General features: G+C 48.5%; 1 protein-coding gene across 2 annotated transcripts in view; it reads left to right on the top strand.

Annotated features, from left to right (window-relative positions):
* Positions 1 to 15638, top strand: part of LOC144147153 (inactive peptidyl-prolyl cis-trans isomerase FKBP6-like) — a 41473-nt gene extending 25835 nt beyond the window's left edge. For both annotated transcript variants that reach the window (XM_077679225.1, XM_077679227.1), the window contains exons 6-7: positions 12558 to 12781; positions 15007 to 15638. In XM_077679225.1, the coding sequence (XP_077535351.1) occupies positions 12558 to 12781; positions 15007 to 15487 (705 nt within the window). In that variant the 3' untranslated portion in view covers positions 15488 to 15638. The remainder of the gene's footprint in view (positions 1 to 12557; positions 12782 to 15006) is intronic.
* The last annotated feature ends 2604 nt before the right edge of the window (positions 15639 to 18242 follow it).

Genomic DNA, 18242 nt, shown 5'->3' on the forward strand with positions numbered 1-18242 from the left:
CAGTGTGTACGGCACGCACTATGCTGGCCAAAGCTGCCCAGACGTTGGGCGTGTTGGGCTTGTTTGACACAACACTGGCCCACTGGCATAAGCAACATCGCCACTTGCGTCCTCCTTTGTCGAATATACCCAGTCTTTCGCGATTGATTACTGTCAAACGCAGCAAAAGTATACGCCAGGTACAAATGCGGTCAGAAGCAGAGCAAGTGCGGCTAGCAGTTAAAAGTGGTATCCTCGCAGCATCTACAAAAGCAGACGGTAAACAAGCCAACAAAAAACAAATCGCCTTCCACAGCAACCTTTGTCGGCATACTAATGTTTCCCTGATTACATCATTTATGACGTCACGAAACACACGATTTATGGGTAGAATTAAAATTTTGGCTTGAAATGTTTGATTTCTCAGTGAATAAAGCATCGTTTGCTGCCAGACAAGCGCTAGGGGCTAAATGAAATACCGAATCTTTCGAATGAAACAAACTTGTATTTTGCTGTCATGGGCTTTTTAAAATGAAGCAGTCTCGATCATGCTGACAAAGACTGGGCCGCACAGAATTCCTTTGTGAATGTGAAACTAGGCGCAGTGTTCTGCTGTGCAGTGTAGTTAGCGGCGGCAGTTGCAGGGGAAATTTGACAGGACGGCAGCTCCACAGCTACACTGGGGGAGAAAAGGGCCTTTTTTTTTTTCATTTCCTTTTTATTCATGATGTAACGCCATCTGGTGTACAACTCGTTATAACCTTATTTTTGTGTGGTGCAGTTATGTAACATTTTTTTGATGCAGTTTTCTTTTTCAAAAGTTTTTTTTACCTATATAGATGTGAAGATCTTGATTCGTTTTTGTAGAAATGTTTTTGATGTCTGATTTTTAGTTAAAAGAACAATGTTAAAACATCAATTATGCACTTTTATTCTGCCTCAGATAGTATGCAAGGTTGGACTAAATGTGATGTTTATATGGAGGAAGTGGTCCACCAATTTGCCTACATTTGGTGCTCTAGAAACGAGAGAGTTGAATGGTGCTGGGGTACTGAAAAAAAATGCTTTGCAGCGAATGTGCGCTCATCTGGCGAGGATTGTTACTTCGAGGAGAGGCTGGCCGTTTCCAAGAATGATTGCAGCGTAACCTTCAAGTGCTAGGATTCCAGCAGTGCACCTAGACCGCAAGTGGAGCTACGGTGCCCTCACGCATGCTAGCGTGCCCCTCTTTCCCCTTCGTCTCATTCGCAACTGCGTTTATGTTAGTTGGTACAGTGTAGACCATTTGTAACGTAACTGCCTATAGTGCGGGACCGGATATAACGCGGGTTTTTGTGACCACCGGTTCACCTCCAATAGGACTCAATGCACTGCATGTTCTCGCGAGAAGAAATCGCTACATGCGGTTCACACTTTAAGGGGACACTGAAGTGATTTGTAAACATTGCGGGATTACTAGCGCAAATTGTAGTTCGGAGTCCGTAGGCATTGTTTCGACCACTCTGGCCGCGTTTACGCGAATTTATTAGTAGAAAAATCAATTATAAAATGCTGTCCTCCTCTCTTTACGCTCGCCCATTTTCTGTGGCGTTTTCGTGTGACGTCAGCAGGAGATGAGCTGGAAAATGGCTGCGCTACTGCACGGTTTTCCGACCAGCCGACTTACCGATCGAGTCAGTCGGCTCAGCGTTTCGTCCGCCGGCCGCCGACGGGTCGTCGCTATTCGCTCGCTCAGTTGAAACTAAGCCACAACACCTTTGTGAATGAAAGAATGTGCCTTTCCTTACTTTGTTAGTTTGTACACTGTGTCAAAATCAGAGTCCGGGTCGCTCCACACAAGCGCTGCACAAGTGCACATGACGCTTCGCTGACTTTACGCTAGTAGGAAAATCTAAGGCCAATTGAAGGCGGGAGAAGAGTCAGCGAAGTCAATATAGGTACTAAGAAAATAAAATCACTTGAAACTTTTACCGTACAGCGCAAAACTAGGGAGCAGGAAGCACTTTTTGCGCTGGGTAAACAAGCACAGCGATCAGCAGCACGACCGCACATCTGCGAACGCTTTTCCGTCAAAGAAATGCAATTGCTAGACATGAGATATTGTGGAAGTATGGGGGACACTTACTGCAGGAGTGATATACAACAAATAGTCACATAAAGTACTTAAAATGCTTAAAATAAATAGAAGTGTAAACTGGTCATACATTATAAACCTTATATATCCAAACCACCCAGCGCCGGCTCGTGGCCTAGCGGTCTGAGGCGCTGGGATTTGTTTTGAAAGTCGCAAGTTCGAATCCCCGAGGGTACATGTATTTTTTTTTTTTGTAAGTTGATTTTTTCGTATGCGGCCGATGTTTTCTGAACTGAGTTCATTATTTTTGGGCCGTAACGTTCACTGCTCCACGAGCAAGATCGCAAAACGCGCGCATACTGACAATGACGCGCTAGCGAGTTCTCGTTGGCGTGCTGTTGCCACAAGCACCGACTGCTTGCGGGCAGTGGGCCCAGGCCTGAATCAGCACACCCTTGGCCTGGTGCGAACTAGCTTTTTACGAACAGACATGAGTGAGGCAAGCTCCGAATATGCGGGAAAAGCGCATGGCATTTGAGAGTCTGCGGTGACGCGGAGGGCGTTCATCCACTGCGTAGGCCTCGTCTAGTGATTTCTACGATTCCAAGCCGCCCTGGGAGGTTTATCTTAGACATTTGACAGCCGACAACATGGCAGAAGCGCGGTACGGCGATAATTGAGAAATCGAGAATGCCCATCCAACAACGCCATCAGATGTCAAGCATGTTTTACAGAACCGAAACCGAAACCGAAACTTTTGATTGCTAACCTTGGGCATCGTCCAATCACGGTGCCCCCCCCTCCTGACGTCAGCGCCTTTAGTTGGTGCAGCCGCCGCAAACCGCGCATAGTAGTTTTTCTTCTTTCGCGCTTTGTAAAATAATTACCGATTTGTCAACCGAATAAACGATGAATAGTGTGTTAATTTGAGCCAGTCTACACAGTGCAAGCAAAAACGGGAGCTTGACAATTCACTTCAGTGTCCCTTTAAAATGTTGTGCAGATACGCCACTGCTGTTTCCCTTTCCGAACAAGGGAGCCGCGTGAAGCCGAAGATTTCCGAAGCCGAAGTACGCTGCGCTGATGAGCAGCTGCCTTTGGCATCGTGAACGCAAGGTGGGGTAAAAAAACAAAAATCCTGCTGGCGTTCTTACCACGTTCTGCAGCATCTGTTCATAGACGCTAAAAACGCGGCCACGATCCTCCAAAACAAATACAGTGGAAGTTAAAGCCGTGCTCGCTGTTCGTAAGACCGTGCTTGCAATGTGTAAGACCCTGCAGGAGCGGCTGATGTAAAAAAAAAAAAAACAATATAAAGACCAGGCCTTTGCTTTTAAGTGCCGTGCGTTTGAGTGATGATAAATAAAGGATGACTTGAGAGGCAGGTTGCGATGTGGTTGGAATTCGCGCATGTTTTGGATAAGTGCGGTACCGCTTATAGTGCGGATTTTTGCGGCTCTCGCGACATACGTTATAAGCGGTCTACACTGTATTACGGTGCTCCCGAAGGTGATCAGTGAGGCATCTTCCGGTGTGACCGATATACCTTTTTCCACAATTTAACGGCAGGTCGTAAACTACGCCTTCAGCGCAATCAACGGAGGGCGATCTGTGCTTTATGTGACACAGGGATTTTTCCCTCCCCGAACCGTGGTTCATGCTGCAGAGGGCCGACAGTTCCGTTGTGGCAGAAAAGCACACGTGTATGTCCGCTCTGTTGGCAATCTTTCTTAATAAGTTGTGTGGCACGCCATGAAGGTACGGGATCACAGCCACTTTTCCCTTAGGCCTTTGTTGTTGGTCTTGTGGCTGCGAGCCCCACATCTCCTGCTTTTTGGCCTTAAGCATACCTTCTGCAACAGAGGCCAACACGTGCCCAGGGTGGCCTGAACCTAAAAGGCGCGTCGTTTGCGCTCTGAAGCTGGCTTCCGCATTGTGGCTACAAGATTTTTTGAGAGCATTTGAAAAGCAGAGTCGGACAATGCCTCTCTTCACGAATTTTGAATGTTCTGATGAAAAGGGCAACAGCGCTTTTGAACCTCTCGGTTCGTAAGCCCAGCAGACATGATGACCAAGGGAAAAAAACAACCTAAGATCTAGAAACCTGATAGAATTGCAAACAGGTGTTTCATGAGTGAGTGTCAAAGGTTTCGTGCAAGCTTGAAAAATCGACAAGACACTCAAGATCTGCTGATCGAGTCACTCGAGGCTACAATTGAGTATGACTAAAAAATTATCCACGTACCGGAAAATCTTCAGCACGTTGCACTCTGAAAGGCAACTAGACACAGCTCTACCGTAGTGTGCTAATACCAAATTGCTGAGTACCTTTTTTTTTTCTTTAGTCATACTTGCGCGCCTTCTACCCCTTGTCTTTGGACTTTGGACATTTGCACGGTTTTGTTTTCGGGGGCTGGCCACTGCGCCACAATCAGTGGGAAATGACCAAGAAAAGATCAAAGGTTCTCGTGTCTCACTGCAACGGTAAAAAAAAAACAGGTAGAATAATATTTGCATGAAAGGTTGTAGTTTATTGGAGGAAAACATTAATTTAGTCGACCATTTTTGACGAGCCTAGTTTGCGACCAGCAACTCTTCGTAGCTGTATGTATTTAACAAGTAGGGTCTTCGACGCTTTCTCTTCACCTTTAATTTTTTTTATCGTTTATTGAAATGCAGAAAAAACACGTGGGGGTCTCTTGGTAGTGCATCAGACCCCCTAAGGGGTAGCGATAAGGTTCACGACGGGTGGCAGCAAGGGCGGAATGCGAAATGTGTGGCACATCAGAGGCGATACGCCACGTTTTATGCAAGTGCCCACGCTACTCGCCTGCAAGGAAGAAGCTGTCATCAGCACTGAGGAACTTCGACTCTTGGCGGCCATTTTCGGAGGAGGAGATTCTGTGCCACTGGCCTTCTCAGTCATCCGCTCAGAAGGCGACTAAAGAACTATTACGTTTTCTATGGGCGACGAACTTGAACACTAGGCTATAATAGACTGAGAGCCTCCAGTGTTGGGCCTCAGTGCTGGGCATACGTGTCTGGTCCAACTTGTCCTCTTTTTTTCCTCTCTCTTTTTTGCCATTTCCCCTTTCCCACGTGCAGGATAGCAAACTAGGCTCTAGCCAGGTTAACTTTCCTGCCTTTCTTCTACATTCTTCCTTCCTTCCTTCACGACGGGTGTGGGTGGGAAATAGCAAGGGAAAAATGGTGGGTTGGGATATGAAATGCGGGAGAGTGTCCCACACTGGCTTTGCTAAATTAGGTGGGAAGGGGGGGACGCAGGAGATCATTTAAGGAATTTGGTCGTAAGTTCGGTTTGGTTTTGTTGTGAGGTAATTAATCATATTTTCCAGTGAAATTGGGGTCAGCGTTGCTGATGTGGAGGATGATCTAACATTAATTATGCATCTTAAAGGAGCCATGAAGAGAAAACACAAGTTTGGTTCATTCGAAAGATTGCCTCGTTAGAACCATAACGACACTACTTATAACGCAAACTTCGCTCAAATAAGCTACATAATTAGGAAAAAAGGAAATGACCATGCGACCCACCAGCTCATTTTCCGCAACAGAACCTATGATGTCACTCGAGAATGCTCTGCGATTGGCGGAGGCCGGCAAAAGCAAACGCATGTTAGGCAGGGCTTACAGTTTGCATAGCGAGCTAAATGCCCGTGAAACACACTGCACATTCTTTTTATGACAAAGAACGGTGGAGTAAACGGTTGAAGTTCCAAATGAACACGCAAGCGTGTATGCCAATGCGTACGAAACTACCGCCAGCCGAACTCGACATGGTGGTGGTGGAGAAACTTTTATTCAAGCGAAAGAGGTTAGCGCTTGAAAGCGGGAGAAGCCCTCAGTCCAGGGCCCCTGCGGCGGCTGCGGTTCTGCGTGCCCGGTCCACCAACTGTCGACATCTCGCCGTCGCCACCGTCGCGCAGACGAATTTTCGGGTTAAGGCTCTTCAGGGCCAACGAACCGTCCTAGCACGCACAGCCGCGACCTTGCTTGGTATCGTAATCCCTTCACAGGAGGTTGGCCGTCATATCGCCAACCAGCAAAGGTAAAAATGGAAACAAGGGGAGTAAGGAACACAGAGCAGCAACGAGATAGTGCCACTCGTCGCACAGGTTTCGGTATGGAGGTCGTGTTGGCTTGCTGCTGTCGTTACGAGCTCGTTTACAGTTTACAACCACTGAAAACTTCAGTTTGTTCGAGTACTTTACAATGAAATTTCGTTGCTGTGTTTTGAAATGCCCATGTAGTACGGGCAAATCGTCGAGGGAGTGCGACATCCCCGCCGGTGAGATCTCCTTTCATGTGCTGCCCAACGACGAACCTCGGCGAAGCAAGTGGCTACGTTTTGTGAACTTTGCAAACGGAGGAGAAAGAGCTAAAGGAAGTACGAGTGTGCTCGCTTCATTTCCGAGGAAGTGATTACGGCAGGGACCCGGACATGCTGGAGCTCGTCGCCGACTTCGTCAAAGCGCTCTGACCTTGGGGAAAAAAAATTGCCGTACACACCGTGCGTTGATGCTCGAATCTTTCTGGTCGGAGCAGAGAGCTCGAGCGAACGGCTTTCCATACACGACACCGGCCAACTGGCATAAGCGATACTGCTACTGAAATTGAAAATACGGCACATACGTAACAGTCTGTATTCGTCCATCGCGACGAGGCTGACGAGGCAGCGGTGCCGATGGCTGGGCGTTCGTCTGTTGTGGCTATTGCGGAATGGTCGCTTTCCCGTCCACCGCGTATCCCACAACTCTTGCCGCTCGTGCACTTGGAAGCATTGAGCATTCAAGTGGTGTGAGGTTGTTAAATGCAAGCCCGAGCTCCTCAGCGAGAGTTTTGTTCTCCGGATCAGGCAATTCCATGACTAGGGCTGCGGGTGCACTAGGTTTTACTAGTATTTTTAAAATGGTCGCCGTCTCGGTTGACTCCCGCGTGTGGGTGCTATATGGAGTCGACATACTAAGTATGTGTTTCATGGACCGGCTCGTATGACGCCATTGTTCACGTGACCAAATGTGCAATTTTAGCGGGAGATTTAAAATTTTGGCTTAAATTGCCTTATTTCTCAGTGAATGAAGCATCGTTTGCTTCCCGAAAAGCGCTTGGGGTACTATGAAACACCTAATCTTTCGAATAAAACAAACTTTTGTTTTCTCTTCATGGCTCCTTTAACACCCTCTAGTTATGTGGTCTATGGCGTACATTTGTTGACGCTCGCAACTCCGTTACGGGCAAATGCAAAGCTATCTTCAGCATCGCAAGCACTGAATCTGCTGTTCGATAAAAAAAAAATGCAAGCAAACGCCTTGTTTTCCGGAATGCCGTCGCGATTTCGCATGAACACTGCCGTTTACCGGACACAAAGCAAGGCCTGTTATCTGATCCTCTTTGACTCTGCGCGTGAGATTTGACCTTTGAATGGTTATATCGCGATGCATTGGCCGGCACGGAAAGTAAATAACTCTGCATGTTGCAATCCTCCAGATTTAGTGCAAGAACTGTGTTCCTGATTCAGAGTAGGTTCCGGTGCACTGTGAAACACCTGATAACACGTAGATAGGTAGATAAAACTTAATTGTCAGGGAGCTGGCACAGAGGCCTGTAGGGAGGTTAGGGAGGCACCATAATGCTGTGAAATGGTGTTACATCTGCTGGCTGCTCCAAAAGGCACTTTCGCATTCTCCCAGGACTTCTCCCAAACCCATGTACCCTGTTCCACCTCTGGCTGTCAATCTCGGGCACGCCGCGAACTCCCCAAGAAGCAATTCGACGTTCGTTTTTATTACCATATTTTCCGGTCTATAATTCACACTTTTGATAAGTCGCACCCCCTCAAAACGGCAGTTTTTCTAAACAACGTATATAAGTCGCACCGGTGTAGAAGACGCACCAGCATACAAAACTCACTTGTTAATCAGGAAAATTCGTAGAGGATTAGATGGTTAGAAAGTGCAGTGAAAGTACATGGTTGCGACGGCTGCCGCCTCTGAACTCATCCCCCAGTAAGCAGTGCTAGACACGTGCATCTACCGTCCAAAGTGTAGACAGAACTAACTTCTCAAAAATGGTTTAATGATACACGCAGAAGGCATGTACTTGCAGATGGCGTTTAGGCAAAACCATCGAAGCCTACTTCCTCCGACTCGCCATCAAATAATTCATTCGTTCAGACCATACAGCTGTGTCTCAACGTGCACTGACATCCATACCTCGGCAAAGTTTGCGCGGCTCACTCAAACTCACTCACAATTTTTTTTTTCGTATCACCACTCACTCAAACTCAGACTCAATGCTGAGCAGCACATCTGCGTTCACTCAAACTCAAACTCGCATCGAGCGCGAAATTCAGAACTCACTCGGACTCAAACTCAAAATGTACTCAGAACTCAAAATGTACTCAAACTCAAAATGGACTCAAAACTCATATGTACTCAGAACTCAAAATGCACTCAAAACTCAAAATGTACTCAAACTCAAAATTTACTCAAACTCAAAATGTACTCAAAACTCAAAATGTACTCAGAACTAAAAATGGACTCAAACTCAAAATGTCCTCAAAACTCAAAATGAACTGAGAACTCGAAATGGGCTGAGAACTCAAGATGAATTCAGAACTCAAATGGCCTCAAATTCAAAATGTACTCAAACTCAAAATGTACTCGGAACTCAAAATGGACTCGGAATTCACTATAGTGAATTCCGAGGTCTCAGGCGTACTCAAACTCAATCGGACTCAAACTCAGTCGGGCTCACTCTGCTCAAACTCACCATGCCACACTAGCCTTGCGCTCACTCAAACTCACGCGTGAGTTTGAGTCCAAATGAGTCTGAGTGAGTGGACTCATGAGCGAGTTCGCCGACCTCTGCTGACATCACGCAGCACACACGCACCCTTTCGAGCACAGACCACGCACAGCGCCATGCACCAAATATATTCCACACGTAAGGTGCATCGGTAGATAAGACGCACAAAAAAAATTTTAGAAAGATAAACGCGACTTTTACATCGGAAAATACAGTATATATTATGGGAGCCTTGGTTATGCAGCCAGCACTCTTGGTGCTAGTTCCTATGCTTCGTGTGCGCGCTATCATCAGCGGTACCATCGGCCGGACGCTACCTTCAGTGCTCGCCACTATCATCAGTGGTAGTCGCAATTATCTCCATCATCATGAGATCCATCCTCCTTTTTCCTCTAATCAGCATTGTCTGCTGGGGTTGTTTCACAGCCGAGTGACGGAATAAACGGTCAGTCCAACTCGCGTCTCAATATTCCTATGGCATGGGGAAATCGTGGACTAGCCGCGGACTATGCATCGAGTCCGAAACTGTAGATCAAAGAGCCCCACTGTCTACACACACAGCCAGTGGTGGGACGAGAGTTAGCTTAGTGTGTGCCATGTGACAGGTGAGCGTGACGGCACACGAATAGAACGGGCACACCCCAACAACGGGAAGTCTAGGAGCGACGACGTTAAAGGCCAACTGCACTCAAATTTCACCTCGACCAAATTTATTTTTAATGCGTAGTAAGTACCCCCAAATCATGTCTCAGATTGTGTAGCGCGGGGAAAAAATGTGGTTGAGTCTGGGTTCTGTTTCCCAGATGGAATGCTCGCATGGTGGTTCAGTGGGTAGGCATTGTGCTGCTGCACCTGAGGACATAGGTTCAAGCCCTGGCCGCCGGGGCTTGTTGCCATATTCAGGTGAAAAGAGAAAACGCCCATGTTTCGAGATTTCGGTGCATGTTAAAGGGACACTGAAGTGATACGTAAACATTGCGGGATTACTTGCGCAAATTGTAGTCCGGAGTCCCCAGACCATGTTTCGACCACCCTGGGCGCGTTTACGCGATTTTATTTAGTAGAAAAATTAGTTCGAAAATGCTGTCCTCCTCTCTTTACGCGCGCCCATTTTCTGCGGCGTTTTCGTGTGACGTCGAGAGGAGCCGAGCTTCGCAATTGGCTGCGCTACTGCACGGCTCCCCTGCCTTCAGACAGTCAGTCGGCCCAGCGTTTCGTCCGCCGGCAGCCGACGGGTCGTCGCAATTCATTCGCTCAGTTGAAACGAAGCCAGGACACGTTTGTGAATGGAAGAATGGGCCTTTCTTTACTTGGTTAGTTTGTACACTGTATCTAGCTCCAAGTCAAGGTCACTTCACACAAGCGCTGCACAAACGCTTCGCTGACTGGTACGCCAGCAGGAAAATATAAGGCCTCTTGAAGGCGGGAGAAGAGTCAGCGAAGTCAATATAGGTACTAAGGAAATAAAATCAACTGATATTTTTACCGTACAGCGTAAAACTAGGGTGCGGGAAGCACTTTTTTGCGCTGGGCGAACAAGCACAGCGGTCAGCAGCACGACTACGCATCTGCGAACGCTTTTCCGTCTACGAAATGCAATTGCTAGACGTGAGCTATTGTGGAAACTCGGGCGATGCTTACTGCACGAGCGCAATACAACAAATAGTCAGCTAAGCTGCTTGAAATGCCAAAACTAAATAAAAGTGTAAACTGGTTGTACAATATATACCCTATATTACCAAGGCCAGCGGAGCCCGCTCCGTGGTAGAGTTGTTTGGGGCGCTAGATATGCCACCGCAAGCATTTTGCAAGTCAGGAGTTCGAATCCCCGCGGGTACGTGCTTTTTTTTTTTAAGTGCAATGCACTTCTTAAGCGACCCTGAATCTGCGTCCACCGGCGATGTCCGCGCTTGTGGAGATGGGCGCGCGCAGCCTGGCCGCTGACATAGCACATACCCACGTGGGGGATTGGCCAGGAATCTCCTCGTCTTCCTTGGCAACGGGGGAGATGGGCGCGCGCTGCCTGGCCGCTGACATGGCACATACCCACGTGGGGGATTGGCCAAGAATCGGGCGTGAGAAGGGCTAATGCACCTGCTTAAAGGAGTACTGACACGAAATTTCAAAGCTGAGATCCGCTCTAGCAATCAAGTACAACGACAACACAAATAGGTGTCTGTGAATGAATGCATCTTTTTTTTTCTTTGTAGTTGTGTGTGTGTGTGTGTGATCTCTCTTTCGCGAACATTACCGAACCGCGCAAATTCAACTCGTGCATTCGCACTTTCACATTCTTCCCCTCGGGGAAGTGCGGGGAATTTTCTTTTTTCTGTAAGTTAACTTTTTCGTTTTCCGCCGATGTTTTTTATATTGAGTTCACCTTTTTTTGGGCCGCAACGTTCATGGCTCCACGAACTAGTTCACAAAACGCGCGCAGGCTGGCACTGGCGCACTAGCGAGTTCTCGTTGGCGTGCTGTTGCCATAAGCACAGACTGCTTGCAGGCAGTGGGCACAGGCCAGAATGAACAGACCCTTGGCCTGGTGCGAACACGCTTTTTACGATACAGGCATGAGGGAGGCAAGCTCCAAATATGGGGGAAAAGCGCATGACATTTGGGCGTCTGCGGGTACGCGGAGGGCGTTCATGCACTGCGTAGGTTTCGGCTAGTGAATGCTACGATTCCAAGCCGTCCTAGGAGGCTTTTTGCATTTTTGCATTATCTTTATGCATTTTTACAGCTGACAACATGGCAGAAGCGCGGTACGATGATTACTGAGTTATTGAGAATGCCCATCCAACAACGCCAACGGTTGTGTTTTACAGAACCGAAACTTGTTTGGTTGCTCACCTTGGGCATCGTCCAATCACGGTGCCCGCTCCTCCTAACGTCACAGCTTTAGTTGGTGCGGCCACCGCAAACCGCGCATGGTAGTTTTTCTTCTTTCGCGCTTTGTAAAATAATTACCGATTTGTCAATCGTAAAAACGATGAAAAGTGTGCTAATTTGAGCCAGTCTACACAGTGCAAGCAAAAACGGGAGCTTGACAAATTCACTTCAGTGTCCCTTTAAACATTCCCAGGTGGTAGGGATTAATTTAGAGCCCTCCTCTGCAGCACACGTCGTGGCCCAGGTGCAGCTTCGATGCATTAAACACCGCAATTTTTAGATGCGACTGCGTCTCATTCACTCGCCTTGTCCCTCCATATGGCGTTGTTGTTGTCCGTCCACACCCCTCCCCCATTCTCCTCGCCACGCGAGCTGCGCTCTCCCCTGCTCACCCCCTCTCCTCTCCGATAGCGAACACTCTCTCGCGAGGGGCGTTGGATTGGGTTGGCTTGGCTTGGATTGGATTGGGATTGGATTCAAGTGGATTGTGTTGCGTCATAGCCGCGCCACTTTGCGTCATAGCCGTGGCAGGGGGTTCACGGCACGTTTCACGCGATGGGAGAATCAACCTAACGGAAACAACAACGGAACCCCCTATGCGTCGCATCTACACAGGGGTTCCCGCGAGGGGAGGTGGGAGAAATTTTTATTTTGACTCTAGGGTTTTAACGCGCCGGCGCAACGGAGGCGGTGAGGTGGACCGTAGTGGAGGGCTCCGGATTAATTTTGACCACCCAGGGATCAATCTTGAATGTGTGCATGGGCAATGTGGATGTGCTCGTTGCAGGCGGTCCGCTGCGGCAGGAGTGCGCTGGAGGTGGATGGCGCGTGCGCCAAGGCCCTGTACCTGTGCGGAGTGGGACTGCGCAAGTTGGGCCGGCTCGAGGAGGCGGCCGACATGATGCGCCGTGCCGCCCGCATCGAGCCCAACTCGGCCGACCTCGCGCGCGAGATGGTCGCGCTCAACAAGGAGCTCGCCCGCGAACGAGCCGACGAGGCCGCACTCTGCAGGTATGGGCGCACGTCACCACCGACCACCGCAGCTGTGGCAACGTATGTGGGGAAGGCATTAGTTTGTTCCAAGATGGGCACAACCGCGGGACTTCCGGTGCGGTGCAAATCGTTAATTGATGTGTTGAGATGCCGCGCCCCCATTCCTAAACCGACCCAAAAGATACCAAACCACTTTTATTTGGGAAAAGAAGGTGCAGAATTGAGCTAAGGGAAAATTGATAATGAAAGAAATTACAGGCCTTAGGAAAAAAATTCAAGTCGTTGGGGCTTGAACTCGGGGTGCTCGTTCCAAAACCTACGATTTTGCGCTACTATTGCAAGGGCATAGAGCTTCATACTACAATACATGCTAAAGTGTTTTAAACATGGATACCCAAGATATAGGCCATTTTTCCTAAAGGGAGATCTGTCACTGCAGTCACATGCCATAGTGGGCGCCGCGATAACACAGCTAGCAACATTCCTCGCAGGCTTGGCTCAGCTTGCCACATCGCTTCTTTTCATTCTTGAAGCCAAAATAAAAAAGACGGGTAACATTTTGCATGAATTTTTAGTGCACAGAGCACTTACAGGGGCCATGCAGACAAAACACGAGTTTGGCTCATTTGGAAGATTGCCTCGTTAGAATCATACTGACACCACTTTTAGCGTAAACTTTCCCCAATAAGCTACGTAATTAGAAAAAGGGGAATGTCCATGCGACCCACTAGCTCATTTCCCGCCATATGATGTCATATGCCCAGCCGTGCGATTGGCTGAAGTCGGCAAAAGCAAAGTTAGGCAGGGCTTATGAGCTTGTCAAACAAGCTGTCTGCACTTAAATTTATCACATTCTTTTTATAGCAGTAAGAATGGTGGAGTGAAGAAGCAAAGTTACGAACAAACACATAAACATAAACGTAAACACGTAAGTACCAGTGCGTGCTGCTGTTAACACTTCAAGCACTATGCTTGTTATAGCTTCCCAGCAGTCTGGCACTTTGGGGCTGTCGCACAACACTGGCCGATTGGCGTGACAATGCCTTACATGACCCTTTTTGTTGAGCACACCCCATGTTTCATAAAACAATTACTACTTACAGCAACAAAAGCAAGCCAGGTGCAAATACAGTCAAAAACAAAGCAAAGGCGAATAGTGGTGCAGAGCAGTTTGGTGGCATCATCTGGCAGGACTGACGCTAAACAAGGCTTTGCAGTATCAACACAGCGCGCCTCATGGCAAAAATTGGCATCTACACTGCTTACGAGAGCGGCAATCGAATATTTGCCGCAGTGTTAAGCATAACATCTGTAGGCAGACCTGTAGGCAGACTGGCAGTGCTAGGTCAGCTCTGCTCTGTGATGTCCGTCCAACAGTCACGTGGGCCGCTTTTATACCAAATCCAACCTTTCGCGGCACCCGCTGAAACGGAAGCTGCCACTGGCTGTATTAAAAACGTCTCGAATTGAACAACCGTCGCCCACTGGAGCAAGCCAGGTTTTCACAGGGCATAAATAGGTCATTAGCTACTTATTGCAACAACAACAACAACAAAAAACTATGCGAAATTTTTGTGTCGGTGCCCCTTTAAAGCCAAATAAAAATAAACAGTTAAACACCTAAAAGTATAATGTGTAGGGAAACGCCAACGGTTTTTACAGAGATGGAAAGGTGCGCAGTGAAATCCGATTTTTTAACGTGTTGCCTCATTTAAGTGCAATGCACTTCTTAAGCGACCCTGAACCTGCGTCCACCGGCGATGTCCGCGCACGTGGAGATGGGCGCGCGCAGCCTGGCCGCTGACATAGCACATACCCACGTGGGGGATTGGCCAGGAATCTCCTCGTCTTCCTTGGCAACGGGGGGAGATGGGCGCGCGCTGCCTGGCCGCTGACATGGCACATACCCACGTGGGGGATTGGCCAGGAATCGGGCGTGAGAAGGGCTAATGCACCCGCTTAAAGGAGTACTGACACGAAATTTCAAAGCTGAGATCCGCTCTAGCAATCAAGTACAACGCCAACACAAATAGGTGTCTGTGAATAAATGCATCTTTCTTTCTTTGTAGTTGTGTGTGTGTGTGTGTGTGATCTCTCTTTCGCGAACATTACCGAACCGCGCAAATTCAACTCGTGCATTCGCACTTTCACATTCTTCCCCTCGGGGAAATGCGGGGAATTTTTTTTGGCCTCACTGTGACGGAAGTGGCCAGTTTAAAATGCGCAACCTTGGCTCACTGCAGGAGGATGGTCCGTGGCCTGGGTATGTCCCAAGTGCTGCCGGTGGAAGCTCGGCGCGATGCCATCCTCGAGGCTGTGGAGCCGATACAGCGGTGCAGGATCGAGCGAGCCTTGGACGAGCTGAAGAGCAGACCCAAAGGCTCGAGTCGGGCCTTCACCGACGGCTTCAGCAAGTCGGAGCTCGACTATGTTCGCCTGACGTGCCGGGACATGGGCCTAGCCTGCGAGGACTTCGAGGAGGGCGTCATGGCGACAGTAATAGGTGCCCCCGACCCTGGAGACTCCGTGGACCCGGGAACCCGTCGTGTGATTGCGCGTGCCATCGAAGCACTGGCCGAGGCACCCGAGAACACAAGCCTGCCCTTCGTTGACGGCTTCACCAAGGCGGAGCTGGATTACGTGCGCGCGCTGTGCCGGGAAAAGGGTTTGGCTTGCGTGGACTTTGAGGATGGCGTCAAGGCCACGGCAATGACCGCCGCCTGAGCGGCAGCTCTTGCTGTGGGGTATCCGGAGGGAAACAGCCGTGCCCCCAGTAGCAAGTCTTCAATCGTCTCGTCTGGAAGACCTGCAGCATTACCTCTTAATATGTCTGCTTATTCCCAATATTTTCAATAAAAGTTTGCATTGTAAAGTAGCAGCACTGCTATCGTCTCACCAGGAAGGCCCATTGGCGGATCCAGAGGGGGGGTCCGGATGTCCTGACCCCTCCCTTAATTTTTGAATTTAATCCTCCAAGAAGATGACTACTCAGGTCGCAGAAAAAGGTGAATTTATGATTTGTTGTATTCCTTGGGTTTTTGCTTTCCCGAAATTTCAGTGAAGAAATAAGGCTCCTCCTCATCCTCCTGCTCATCATCATCATCATCATCACTGATAGGAGGTGACCCCCCTCTCAGAAAAAGCCTGGATCCGCCCCTGGGAAGGCCTGTAGCTGTCTTCTCATTCTTCCCTGTGTCATGCCTTCTTAATTTAAATACTTCAGTAAGGGTTTGATTTTCTAAATTCCCATGTGTATAAAAAATTCTCGTGGCGTAGCTAGCAGGCCATGACAGCTGTGCGCATGTTTAAGCACAGGCTGCTGTTGAGCTGGGAGACACTATATATGCATGTTGTGTATAGGTAGGTTTGTGTACTATACATGAAACACATATGCTAGATCCTCGTTAATTTTAACTTATCACTAAGCTCTGAAATTCAACTGTGAAAAGTGCATACAATTCTAGCACATTTAAAGGGGGCCTGAGATGGATTTCAAAGTTTTTGTTTGTGTCAGAAAACTACTCTATAGTTCTTGTAGAAACAAGTCCAAAAATAGTAAGCATATTCGCTCACGCTAACAAAAGTTATTACCCCGACGAGACAGAACTATTTGATGGTTCGGCGGCTTGCGATGACGACATAGTCCGACCTCGTCCGAGGCGAAGCACTCATTTCATGGTTGGCCGCCGGAATGTCCGCGATTTTTGACGGCGGCGGTTTGGTTTAGAGCGTCGTCGTTACCATGGTTACTTCAGCGAGTGGGATCGCACATGAGACGACGACGTCTTTTTTTTTTTTAAGCTACCTTTTCAGTCCTTACGGACTTTGAGCAGGAGATACTGGTGATTGCGGAAGTCGACCTTGCATGCGCGAGAGTTTCCGTGAACGGTAACTTATTTTTACCGTCGCTACAAGCGATACAGAGGCTATAGAATTTCTACCGGCTGTAGTAGCGAGCCCCCTGCGCCGGCGAAATGTACGCTCGCGTTTTGATTAGATTACCGGAAAGTTCCGAGTGAACGACCTCCCCGAAACATCGCCCACCCCCTTTTACGGGTGAAATATTCAATTTACTGAAAGACGCGCGCCCACCCCGTAAAATCCATGGCTTTAGCGCCGATGATTGAACAAAACAAACCCGAATCATCTCTTCATGTGTAGATGCGGTCACTTATTCGTCCTTTCTGCGCTTGACCCGAAATTTCGCCCATCTCGTATTTTTCACTTGATATCACTGTACTTAAATTTTGGTGGGCGTTCTTCCGGAACTTTACGGCACAGCAAATGCGCTGTGCTCGGCGCTTCATGCAAGCAATCTTAGTTGATGTAGTTTACTACATTCTTGCTAAGTGATGATCAGGAGCACGATAAATGACAATTTTTTTTTTAGAATGAGCGAGCAAAATTTCCGCCCCTATTCCAGCTTCCCACGCTTCCAATGGTTCAGATGCCTTTATGAACTAGCACAGCTCTTTTATGCATTGAAAATCGTCTTGGGCAAGGTAATATAGGCAACTGCGGAATCATTACAATATATCTTACTCATTTTATATCGAAATATTTAGCGTTGGCGTGAATTCTGGTTAATGCAATACTTGGTCCTAATTGTTCCCACTAGATGGCGGCGTCAACGTCATGTTTTCGATTTTTTAAGCTCTACAGTAGAAGTATACGGCTCTTTTAAAAAAAAATATTGTATTGTGAGAGTTCAATCTAAGACGTCCAAGATTCACGCCATTTCAAGCGTAAGCGAACAGTTCTGGGCAACAAACGTTTGTGTCATTTGCTTTGAGACAAATACGCCAGATGTCGCTACTCGGCAGAGCCGCTAAGCCGGAATGCAGAAACCGCAGAGTGCAATCCTTTCGTTTTCAGCGGCAAACGGCTACTCTTGCTTCATTTAACACGGTAAACGGTAAAGCGCGCTAAGGACACTAGGCAACAGGTTCATTCACAAGGCCGGTGCAGCAAACCACACTTTCCTGCGATCATGACTTGATGGGAAGCAATGAAATGAAACTCTTTGGCAGTTGTCGTTACGGGATGAGCATGCTCTTGCCCTTGTCGCGACCGCCGCAGAGAATCAGCTGCGACAGCGTTTGGGCTTGAACTGATTTATTCAGCCCGCGTGAGCGCACTTGAGCGTGCGCCTCGTGATCACGAGCAGTGCCCGGCGTCGTCCAAGCGCTGCGTGCGGAGCTCCGCCTTCGTCGTCGGCGCGGCGCTCCCTTGGCGCGCCGTTCGTTACCACGTCTGAAACAACGTCGAGGCTACGCTCGAAACACAGATGGTGCAAAGAATCCTTTCGGGTACAGCGTCCAAGAAAGCAAATGCAAAGAAAACTGATGATACTCTAACACCAGACACGGAGCGCTGAGCGATCACGCTGGCTGCAAGCGTCGTTGCACCTGCGCTCACTGTATCCTTCCGCCGAGAACGGAGGAGCGTCAAGCCCGGTTTGGCCCGGTGTGTAAGTGCT

This window comes from Haemaphysalis longicornis, unplaced genomic scaffold (assembly GCF_048455015.1).
Source record: "Haemaphysalis longicornis isolate Haplotype H1 unplaced genomic scaffold, Haemaphysalis longicornis Haplotype H1 scaffold_7, whole genome shotgun sequence".
Taxonomy (NCBI): Eukaryota; Metazoa; Arthropoda; class Arachnida; order Ixodida; family Ixodidae; genus Haemaphysalis; species Haemaphysalis longicornis.